The following is a 12,544-nucleotide window of genomic DNA, read 5'->3' on the forward strand; positions in this document are numbered from 1 at the left end:
GTTCTCCAATTTTAGAGTAAATCCAGAATTACCTGGATGGTTTGTTAAAACAAATTGCTGTGTCCAACCCTTACAGTTTACTCTGACTGAGGAGGTTTGGGATGAGCCTGAGAATATGCATTTCTAACAGGTCCCCAGGTGATGCAGATACTGCTAAAAAGGGAACTACGTTTGGAGAGCCACTGGATCAAGGTGATGTGAGACTGCTAATGCTCCTCCTGGTCACTAGCCAAAAGTAAACGTTATCCCTACAGGAAGGGAATATTATCCTAGGCCTCAAATTATCTCTGTGATTTTTCATATGCAATATCTACCAATCATAAGCAAGCTCATAAAGATGACAATGTGATCAAAACCAAGAGAAACAACTGATAACAGGAACAGAACTATAGGGGATAAAGATAAAAGGGGTTATCACACTATTTCATTTCCATCAGAAAGAGAATACAATCACTTCTGCATTTGGTGACCCTTTTTCACAGAAACATAGTGCTATTGTAGAAAGATAACTCAGGAATCAAACAGAATTGTCTCCTAGCCAGGTAACTTTCCTTATAATCACGAGGTTATTTTATGCATCAACAAAGCTATATACAAACTGCCTAGCTCTGGAACAGACAAATAGGTAGGATTTCAGTAATTATTAATTCCCACTCAAGTAGAAACACAGATATCCTCAATTAGAAAGTCCATAAATTATTTTATCATAAACAATTGGTCATTAAGCTACACTGATCTGAAATTTTAGGACATCCAGTCACTGTGACTTTGGCCTATTCCTTGTTATTTTGCAAAAATGCCCTAAGTCAATGGTTCTCAGTGTGGTTCCCTAAAGGAGCAGCATCAGCATTACTTAGAACACTTTAAAATGCAAATTATCAGGCCCCACTCCAGAACTCCTAAATCAGAAACTGTGGGAGTAAGGTCCAGCAATCTGTTTTATCAAACCTTCCAGGTGATTCTGCTGTACACTAACAGTGGAGAGCCAGTGCTGCACGTGATTTTGATACATGTCCTGTTAAGAATCTGGAAAGCGGGACTTCCCTGGTGGCAGCAGTGGTTAGGAATCCATCTGCCAATGCAGGGGACACGGGGTTCGAGCCCTGGTCTGGGAATATCCCACGTGCCGCGGACCAACTAAGCCCGTGTGCCACAACTACTGAGCCTGCGCTCTAGAGCCCGAGCCACAACTACTGAAGCCCGTGCGCCTAGAGCCCGTGCTCTGCAACAAGAGAAGCCACCACAATGAGAAGCCCAGGCACCGCAACAAAGACCCAACGCAGCCAAAATTAAATAAATAAATAATTAAAAAAAAAAAAGAAAGAATCTGGGAAGCAAAAGTTTCCATTAAAGACTAACCATATAATTTAATTCCTCCGTATATAGATAATTACAAATAATATTTGAGTGCTTACTATGGATAGGCATTATGCTAATTACTTTATATTCAATATCTCATTTAATCTCCATATTTTATACATTTCAGTAGTTCTTCAGATTGGGATTCAGAAACTGCACCTAAAGTATCAGGTCAATTACTTGATGCTACTGAGTGACAGGATTAACATGCTCAAATTTGCCACTTTAAGTATCTTTCTCCAACAAAATCTCTCCATCATATACCACCTTAAACTTTACTGAAACTCTACCCCTATGCTATTAAAGATCCTTGAGCTTAAAAAGCAAAGTAACTTGTCCAAACTAGTTAAAAGGATTTGAACCTAAAGTACTGACCTGACTCCAAAGCCTATGCTTTCCCATACTACACTGTATAAGGAATTTTTATAGTATTATTTGTAGACATATAAATTCTTAACAAGAGGCAAAACCAAACTATGTTTTTCCAGATAACACTCAAAATCATTAGGATACAGAAAATCTAATAATCAAAGGAACTGCACTAAAAATTCCTTTATATTAATGTAGAAAGCTAATCCTTCCTCTTAAGAACTGGTTAAGCCAAAATTATCTCACCCAATATATAGGCATATAATTCAGCTAATTCAACATATTTCTGATCAAGTGCTTAAACATTTCCAAATTTTCTTTTTAAGAAAGCATTTAGGCATAGCAATAGACAACCCCAAGCCCATCAATAGAGCAAGATTTGCATAAGGCAAATTCTTAAATTTCCCAGTTCTGCTGCCCTAGGGTACTATCAAAAGCTACACGCACTTCAGTCAGCAATAAGACAACCAGTACTTCTGGGTTTGCAGATATCTCATGAAAAACTTTTACTGTATTGTCAAATTCCCTTAGGAAAGGTTCCTTACTATTTGTTATACTTAGAAAGTAGCTGGGGTGGTGGGGGAGAATATCACTCCACAGGAGAATCACAGGATGTACATTTGTAAAAGATTCTCCTCTCACACAGTCACAAACCTATAGGACATAATTCCAGGTGCAAGAAAATTTAGAGATACCTGTTGAATTAAAATACAACATATAAATTATATTAGATGTGTGGCACATCTATGTCTCTTTACGTAATTAGTAATTTTTATTTTCTCTCATTTTATTTGTGCTCTTGGTAATCTACATCAAATTATTGGGAGAAATAAGGTGTAAACAAGTAAAAATTGAACCCTTTATGGCTAAGTCACAGATTAGAGCACTACTACTACTAAAGAGAGATGATATATTCAGTCTAAAGGCCCCTGAAAAACTTTAATTTTCCTTCCCCTCCAACCCCTTCTTTAGCAGCCTAACAGAGTTTTCTAGCTAATGCAAGCACAACATCAGGAGAACTCCTGTGGACAAATGGATTAGCACAAAACAATCACATGATTATAAAACTATAAACATGGGCCTTAACTGATGTCAGAAAAGCAACTATAAACACATCATTATTTGAAAAGGAAAACCAGCTTACAAAGGCTCAATAACACTGTTATTTATGGAAGATTTGCTAGTGCCAAGTACTAGGTGGATTACATGTTCTCATAATTCTCACAACCATCCTATAGAGTAGATAGTTGCAAGCAGACCTAAAATCTGATATTCTGCCTAACTACTCTTAATATACCAGCCATCCAAAAAAGCTATGCTGCCCTCAACTGGATATCAATCTGTACAGAAAATATTTACACAGTATAAACAATGATACAGGGGTCAGCAAACTTTCTCTGTAAAGGGCCAGACAGCAAATATTTTAGTCTTTGTGGGTCACACAGTCTCTGCTGAAACAAATCTGTTCTTATAGTACAAAAGCAGTCATAGACAATACATGAACAAATAAGCACAGTTGTTTTCCGATAAATATTTATGGATAAAGATTTGAACTTCATATAATCTTCACATGTCACAAAACAGTATTCTTTTGATTTTTTTCAACCATTTAAAAAATGTTAAAACTATTCTAGTTCATAGACCATAGGTTGTGGGCCAGATTTGGCCTGTGAGCGTTGGTTTGTCAACCCTTATGTTTTAACATTAATCATTAATAACTAATAAATAACTAATAAACAGCCAGTTACCAAAATATAAGCTCCATAGAAATAAGAAAGTTGTCTGTTTTGCTCTCTATCATCTAGAACACTGTGCTCAATACATATTTGCTGTATGAATGTGTATCTCATTGGGACTGCTAAATGTACAAAAGTTATCGACATGTGGTACCTTCCACCCAAACTTATCACACATCACAAAGCCAACTTAACTAAAACAAAAAAGTAGTCAGGAAATTTAGCACCTAAAATAAGAAAATAAGATAACCTAAAAGAATCTATTAAATGATTAGAGACATTAAAAACATAAATTAAAGGCACTGAAATTCTTAAAAACAAAAGGGAAACTGAAACAGTACAGAAAGAACTAGACACTACGAAAAACACAAAATTTTGAAAGAGAACCAACAGAAGTTCTACAAATGATGTCACTGAAATTTAAAAAAAAAGAATGGATAGATTAAATTGCATATTAGATACAGCTGAAGATAAGTTAGTGAACTGGAAGACAAAGCTGAGGAAACCATGTAGGATATGGTACAGGCATGATTTCTTTCTTCGCTCTTTATCCTTTCTTTTTTTCTTTTTCATGTAAAATATACGTAGGACATGGAAAAAAAGATGGCCTTATTATATCTAATAAAAGTTAGTTCCAGAAAAAAATGAGGAAAGGCAATATTCACAGAGATAATAACTAAAATTTTTTCAGAATTAATAAAAGATATGCATCCTTTATATAAAGAGGCATAATGAAACTGCAGAAATCCAAAGGCAAAGAGATTATTCTGTGGAAGAGAAAGGGAACACTAAGACACTCTGAACAAAAATAAAGGCTTTCTCCTAATTCCATGCCCATTTTTGAATGCAAAAAAGGGACTATATTAGTTTAAACCAATGTTCCATATGGACCTACATATTACTCACAAGCCATTAAAAATCCAGGGATATTTAAAACCCTGGGATACACAAAGACTTTCTAAGGGACAAATGGGTATGGATAATTTTAAGAAAATCAACTCCTAAATCCTCAATCTCCACTTTAACACTTTCTTAAATTGATTTACTTTAAAACCCATCTGTAGAAAAGGTACATATAATATCTCCTTTCCTATCTTCACTTTCACACTAAACCTTTTTCCACTTTACAAAAGACATAATTCTCATTTATTGTACTAGAGTCTAAAATACTCCTGAAAGGAACAATTTGACATAGTAGTATCTGGAATCTCTTTTGGCACATGAAATAGTAGTAGGGCTTCGTGTCTTTCCCTGTTTTATATATATTTCTGTTAAAAGTGAACCACAGGTTAGAAACTGGGTGTTCTGGACCAAATTAAGATTTTCTTAATACAACAATGCAAAATGGAAAAGCAAAAGTAATGAAAATTTGCATTCAATGACTTTGTATCGTCTACTCCAGTTATTATCAAGAAAAGCACTGCCCCAAGGAACAAATCATGTGAAAACAACTCAAAGAAAGCATTAAAAAAACAAAAACAAAACCAACAAACCCTTAAATTTGCATGCCTTTATTACAACCAGGTAAAAAAACTTAGGTCAAAACCAAGGCTGCATTTTTCTGCCTAGAATTCTAAAGTGAAATGTCATCATGAAGATGCAGATTAACATGTATATATGAAATGAAAACAGAAAAAAAACACTATTTATTATAGATAAATAATACATTTGATTTAATTGACTGGCTGTACTATGGATTGGCCTTGTCAAGTAAGTTATATGTAGACATTTTCCATAGATCAAAAGAGTTAAATATGCACTTCTTTTAAAGAAAATATACAAAAAAACCAAAATATTTTACAAAAGTATTTTTACGAAAAAGAATTGCAAAAGCAATTAAAAATTAACAAGATTTTAATTTTTCCAATTATTTCTGAGATTATCTGGTTAAAAAATAGGAATCTATAAGGAATTTAAAAGTAACAAGTATAACTACTAGCCAATCATTAAGTCTTGATAAAGCCTTTTCAGTATATTTCCCCAAAATTCAGAAAGACAATAAATCTAAAGGCTGGATTACAAATTATTTTTAACTTTTAAACTTTTATTACATTGCTAGGTGATTTTCCTGCCATTTAATTCAAAAGGAAAGAACTGAATGATAATGCTATAGCAAAACTCTTTCTATATCCATCTATTTATTATATGACCAAGATTTCTCAGCACTTATATCTAAAAAAAGTTTAAAAAGAAAATCACTGTTGAAAGTTTTATTAGACCAATAAATAACATTTATTTATGGATACATGAACTAAATGAATAAGGAAGGAAAACATCAACACCATCACTTTAAGAAATACATTTCCAATATAATTCTATACAATAGGTTTAATAATTATAAATTACATGTTTATTAGTAATTATAAAGATAACTCAATCCAGCAAAGGAAATTAATACTTGGAACTTTTAGTGACAAGATCATTTAATATTAAATTTCAGTGAATGTATATCTTTTTATTCAGTGAATATATATCTATACAGTATGATAGAGTAATTAAAAGATTTTCAATTGCATAAAAATACATCATGTGAAGTTAAAATACACATATAATGTTAAAATTTTGTGGGAAAACTGAACAGAAATATGAATTTAAGGAGAAAAAGGAACAATATAAATTTCCAACTGTTAAAGAGGAAATGGTACATGTATTTCTTTAAGTTTTTTTTATGGAAATATAGTTGACTTACAGTGTTGTTGTACATGTACTGTTAAGATAGATGATGCTGAGTATCAATAATGAATTATCTTTAGAGATCAAAGGATACATAAGTGTCATGTAAGTTTTATTTTACTTTAAAGTATCAACATTAAAAAAGGGCATCTGCAAGCAACCCCCCCCTCAAGTTAAATGTCACAGAAGATCATGATGAAAAACACCTTTTACTTTTACCTACAAAGCTCACTATATTTGTGTCCACCTGAAGAACACCTAAATAGCCCCACTCTAAGGAATCAAAATGTTAAAATAAAAGCTAGAGAAAACTGCAATGTAAAAAACCTTATAGTTTTTCAGTGTGAGTAGCCTTATAGAGAAAAACTTTATAGTACTAAGAGAAAAACTTTAAATTCTATAAACTCCAGAAATTATGTCAAAATAGAGATGTTGTGGGGAAAAAAAAAAACAACCACCAAGACAGGGAGAAAAAAGTAACTTTAAAAGTCTCTAAAATACTATTCAACTGTAAGTACAGGAAATATGTGAAGAGGGTACTATGTCAGATAGGCAAAAATTCAAGTTTGACCACATACTCCCCAAAGTTAGAAGAGAAACTCTCATACATTGCTAGCAGTTATGGATACTGCTAATTCCTATGAATGAGGCATTTGGAAATATTTAGCAAAATCACATGTAAATCTACCTCCTGAAATAGCAACTGCAATTTTAGAAATCTATCCTACAAATACACTGTAAAGATGTGAAAAGGTATAAGCACAAGGCTTTATTAAAGCACTACTTGGGCTTCCCTGGTGGCGCAGTGGTTGAGAGTCCACCTGCCGATGCAGGGGACAGGAGTTCATGCCCCAGTCCGGGAAGATCCCACATGCCGCGGAGTGGCTGGGCCTGTGAGCCATGGCCGCTGAGCCTGCGCGTCCGGAGCCTGTGCTCCACAACGGGAGAGGCCACAACAGTGAGAGGCCCGCGTACCGGGTAAAAAAAAAAAGAAAGAAAAAGAAAAAGAAAAAAGCACTACTTATTTATAACAGCGAAAGACTGAGAAGGACCTCTGCTCATCAGCTGAATATCTATATATCTATAGCACATCCATTCACTGGAGTACGATGTAGCAATGAAACAGATGATAAAGATCTCGAAACACCTCGCTGTGGAGCCACCTTACAGACTATATTACCAAGTAAAAAAGAAGCAAGGTGCTAAACAATGTGGTGAGTTTCTCCAAGAAGGGGGGTATATTCTAATATTTAAAAAACAACCAAACGAATAAACAAAAACAATGGAAGGCTAAGCCATATAATTTTTGAAACAAGTTGCCCACAGGTTAAAGAGAAAGGGAGAGAGGGAATCAGGACAAAAGCTAGACTTCTCCGAATAAAATTTCTTTTGTAGATTTCACTTTGGAACCATGAAAACATCTTTTGCATAATTATAAAACAAATTAAGTCCAAAACATTTGTTAAAAAGCAATTCCTCAAAATAAAAAACAGACTTAAAATAAATAAATAAATAAACCTAACTGTCACCCAGCTGGTGGAATTACAAACCAGGAAAAACTAATTTCAAGTGACTTTAAAACACAGTAATTTAAATATACATTTCTAGTGGGATATACCTAGTGAGATATGCCACCAACACCAACAAGGAAATAAAACGAAAAAATTTTTAAATCATTTTATTAGTATTTATATTTGTATTGGTATTGTGAAAATACTTAATTTGTCTAATAGGACAAAGCAAGTGAGTAACTAAGTTAACATCATTAGGAACCAAGACACTAAACCCAAAAGCTATGAAGAAATAAAGTGTTATATATGACAACATAAAATATCTTTTCTCCAAGGCAATAACCACCAAAAGTGAAGACAAAAGACTAGTGAAGGGCTTCCCTGGTGGTGCAGTGGTTGAGAGTCCGCCTGCCGATGCAGGGGACATGGGTTCGTGTTCCGGTCCGGGAGGATCCCACATGCCGCAGAGCGGCTGGGCTCGTGAGCCATGGCCGCTGAGCCTGTGCTCCACAACGGGAGAGGCCACAACTGTGAGAGGCCCACGTACAGCAAAAAAAAAAAAAAAAAAAAAAAAAGACTAGTGAAAAAAACTAGTTTAAAATATTAGTAGGGGACTTCCAGGGTGGTCCAGTGGTTAAGAATCTGCCTTTCAATGCAGGGGACACAGGTTCGATCCCTGGTCGGGGAACTAAGATCCCACGTGCCACGGGGCAACTAAGCCCGAGTGCTGCAACTACGGGGTCCAGATGCTCTGGAGCCCACACGCCACAACTACTGAGCCCGTGAGCCACAACCACTGAGCCCGTGTGCTCTGGAGCCCGTGTGCCACAACTAGAGAGAAGCCCTCGCGCTGCAATGAAAGACCTTGCGTGCCACAACTAAGACCAGACACAGCCAAAAATAAATAAATAAATAGTTTAAAAATAAAATAAAATTAAGAATTAGTAACTAGTATCACAGCAGTGGGCCAGTTTCTCCAAAATACCATACGTTGTCAAATCTAAGAAACCATTATAAGATGCATTATTCTATGTACTAATGTGCAAAAAAAAAAATTTAACTAAACTATGTCATGCCATCATTGTAAGTTACATCTAGTTAGATTTCAGAGATGTCAAAAATGTGGGTCTCAAACTCAATATAAAAAGAATTCCTGGGCTTCCTTGGTGGCGCAGTGTTTGAGAGTCCGCCTGCCGAGGCAGGGAACACGGGTTCGTGCCCCGGTCCGGGAAGATCCCACATGCCGCGGAGTGGCTGGGTCCGTGAGCCATGGCTGCTGAGCCTGCCCGTCCGGAGGCTGTGCTCTGCAATGGGAGAGGCCACAACAGTGAAGGCCCACGTACCGCCAAAAAAAAAAAAAAAAAAAAAAAAAAAAAAAAAAAAAAGAATTCCTATCAATCAATAATATTCTAAAGACCAAATAGAAAAATGGGCAAAGGATATTAAGTAACAATTATCAAAAGGGAAATAAATGGACTGCACATATTATGAGTGAGGTGTTCAACCGCACTCATAATAAAAGAAATGCAAATTAAGACTACATTGAGATACTATGTTTCATTGCAAATACCAAAAGGATAACACTGTTAGAAAAGTGAGGGGAAACAGACATGCTCAGACATTGCTGGTAAAAGTGCAAATCAGGTATAATGAAATTAGAAATCTGTCCTGACATAGCAGCTCTACTTCTAGAAATTCATTCTGCAGACATGCTTGTACGTGTGCAAAATAACCCATATAGAGGCTAATTTACTCAACATTATTTTAGGTGGGGAAAAAAAGTTGATAATAAACACCATAAAGATCCTTCCACATGGTGGTGTTGGACCATAACAGTACATCATACAACGGAACACTATGGACCTACTGGAAAGAATGAGGGTGATTTTAATGAACTATTATGGTTGGTCTCTGAAATATATTAATTTTACAAAGTAAGATTACGAAAAGTGTGTACAATATAATACCAACAGTGAAAGAGTAAGAAGGTGGGGCAAGGGCTTCCCTAGTGGCACAGTGGTTGAGAGTCCGCCTGCCGATGCAGGGGACGCGGGTTCGTGCGCCGGTCCAGGAAGATCCCACATGCCACGGAGCGGCTAGGCCCGTGAGCCATGGCCGCTGAGCCTGCGCGTCCGGAGCTTGTGCTCCACAACGGGAGAGGCCACAACAGTGAGAGGCCCGCGTACCGCAAAAAAAATAAATAAATAAAAAAGAAGGTGGGGCAAGAATATATGTTTTCTTTGTGATAAATAAAATACTTCTGATGGGATAAACAAGAAACTGGGAATACCATTTGCCTGTGGGGTAGGAAAGTGGGTGGTTGGGACTTACAATCAAAAATACAAATCTTCTTTTGAAGCTTTAGGTTTTAGTATATAACCTAAAAAATAAATAAAAGGTAACACTTGCCTTTTTTCCTTTTGAGGTTTCAGAATCCTCATCTTCATCTACACTGAGTAGATTTGCCTCACTACATAGAAAATAAAGGGGAAAAAGCCTTAAGTGACAATTACAACCCATACCTTAAATTCAGAAGTTTAGCCTCTGTGCTCACCTAATATAGAGATCAGCAAACTTTTTCTGTAAAGGGCCAGAGAGTAAATATTTTAGACTTTGCAGGCCATACAGTCTTGGTAGCAACTACTCCACTTTGCTTTGCCATTGTAGTATGAGAGTAGCCACAGACTATGTGAGGCTGTGTTCCAACAAAACTATAACAAAATCCAGGGATGGGCCAGCCTGCGCCCATGCGCCATTGTTTCCTGACCTCTGCCATTAATGAACACATAATTTTGCTTTTCTTAACTATGGATTTCATAAATAGTCACTCATTTTCCCTTTCTGACTTGTATTTTAAATTAGGGGAAAGGGGCTGAAAAACAAAGTAGAGGGAAAGAAACATACTGGAAAGAAAACTTTAGTTAATGAAAAGAAAGTAACTGACATGGTATTAACCCAATAAAATAGTTATACCTCTACCATTGTGGGAAATATCAACCCTTTACTGAGAATCGTTGGTCTGATTCTAAAAAACCGAGATACCTATTAACAGTTCATGTTAATCTGAACATAGTGATAAACCAAAGAGTACAATTCATAAGTGAAACATACAGGATAGGTAGCACCTTAAAAGACACATTTTTTTTATATAATCATGACAAATCTTCTAACAAAGAAAGTCAAAATACACCCTTCTGAAGACAATTCTGTTAAGCTATTTTTAGTAAAATCTTAGCTATTTATAACAAAAATGTAAAATGTTTGTTTCATTATTGTTTGTATACATCCCAACTTTTTTAATGCTAAAAATTCTCTCCTGCAAACATTTTATAAAAATGTTTAAAAGGTGGGATAGTGGGCTTCCCTCGTGGCGCAGTGGTTGAGAGTCCACCTGCCGTTGCCGGCGCAGGGGACACGGGTTCGTGCCCTGGCCTGGGAGGATCCCGCACGCAGCGGAGTGGCTAGGCCCGTGAGCCATGGCCCCTGAGCCTGCGCGTCCAGAGCCTGTGCTCCGCAACGGGGGAGGCCACAGCAGTGAGAGGCCCGTGTACCGCAAAAAAAAAAAAAAAAAAAAAAAAGGTGGGATACTTTTTAACGTTTAAAAGTGGTCTACTCAATTTCAGGTTTAATTCCAATTCTTCAGAACTACATAAATAACAAATGTCTGTTATAAAATATAATCAGAAATAAAAAGAAATGAAAGGAGGAAAACCATAAAATACCAATTTCGAGTGAGAAACTTACCAGTTCAAAGCTCTTCTTCAAATAAAACTTCACTTCAGTTCAACATCTCATAGGTGAAGGCACATAAAGTGGTAATGATGAATGCAGCTGTTGCCCAGACAGAAGTGAAGCACCTACAATATTTAGCTAATATACTCTGAATGACTTCGTGTGTAAAATTTCTAAAAAATATTTGCAGTTTTGGTAGAATCTTAGTGTATATATTTGTGTGTCTCTTAATTTGCTGTTTGTTCTGGCCAGTGGAAAACCAGATCAGTCAACTAAGAAACTAAGAGCCATACTAAATTTGTAATACAAATCTCATGACATGCAAAGGGCTCTATTAAAACTATTTAAAAATGTACAGCAGTCATTCCAAGTACATTAACAAAGTGTAATGAACGCTTTGCTTAATGTGTGTCTGGGTCAACACCTGTGTTTATCATTTACAGGGTTTCTGCTTTCTCTGTTAGCAATCTAAGATGAATGTGGTGTGGGGCAGGGTGAGTCACAACTGGAAAGACAGACACTAAACTTTCTTACAAATTTCAGGAATCATAACGTAGTTCATTTACTCCTGATAAATGGTGGCTTCTCAAATCACTACGTGAACAGAATGCCGTATTTTTTTATTTTTTATTTTTAAAGAACAATTCCTTTAATAGGAATCCTGTAGTATGGTCAACTTTTAATTATAAGGTTACATGTACTATATGCACATATTTATACATTTCAAAAGATGAAGAAATATAACCACAAAGTTATCTACCAATAAAAGAATTACTTTTTCTTTCCTTAATACTACTGTAAAAGAGTTCAATGTTTTCTTAAGAATACCATACTCTTAAAAATATTTCCATGGAAGAAAATTGTTTTTCTAATGAAAAGTTTCATTCTTATAAAACATCTGAGGGGGAAAAAAATTCTTACTCTTTATCTGTATCTCCTTCACTTTCTTCTCCATCAAAGCTCCAATTTCTTTTAAATCCTCCATCTTTTTTAGATTCTGATCTAGCCAACGCTGAAATAAAAACAAACTCAGATAAGTATTCATTAATAGAGCCATTCAATACAAAATAAAATTGAGCATTTCCCAAACTTTTTGCTTAGTCAGGATTTTCTTTTAATTTGCTTGCCTTTTGACTATTTCCTCTAAAGAGAAAAAGAACACAT

At 35.7% G+C, this 12,544-nt stretch overlaps 1 protein-coding gene across 4 annotated transcripts in view; it reads right to left on the minus strand.

Moving 5' to 3' along the window:
• SENP6 (SUMO specific peptidase 6) overlaps positions 1–12,544 on the minus strand; it is a 111,133-nt gene that overhangs the window by 76,410 nt on the left and 22,179 nt on the right. For all 4 annotated transcript variants that reach the window (XM_081250981.1, XM_081250980.1, XM_081250979.1 and 1 more), the window contains exons 2-3: positions 12,302–12,392; positions 10,058–10,118 (exon numbers count right to left, since the gene is read on the minus strand). In XM_081250981.1, the coding sequence (XP_081107107.1) occupies positions 10,058–10,118; positions 12,302–12,392 (152 nt within the window). The remainder of the gene's footprint in view (positions 1–10,057; positions 10,119–12,301; positions 12,393–12,544) is intronic.

This window comes from Mesoplodon bidens, assembly GCF_964165515.1.
Source record: "Mesoplodon bidens genome assembly, chromosome: 12".
NCBI classification, from domain to species: domain Eukaryota; kingdom Metazoa; phylum Chordata; class Mammalia; order Artiodactyla; family Ziphiidae; genus Mesoplodon; species Mesoplodon bidens.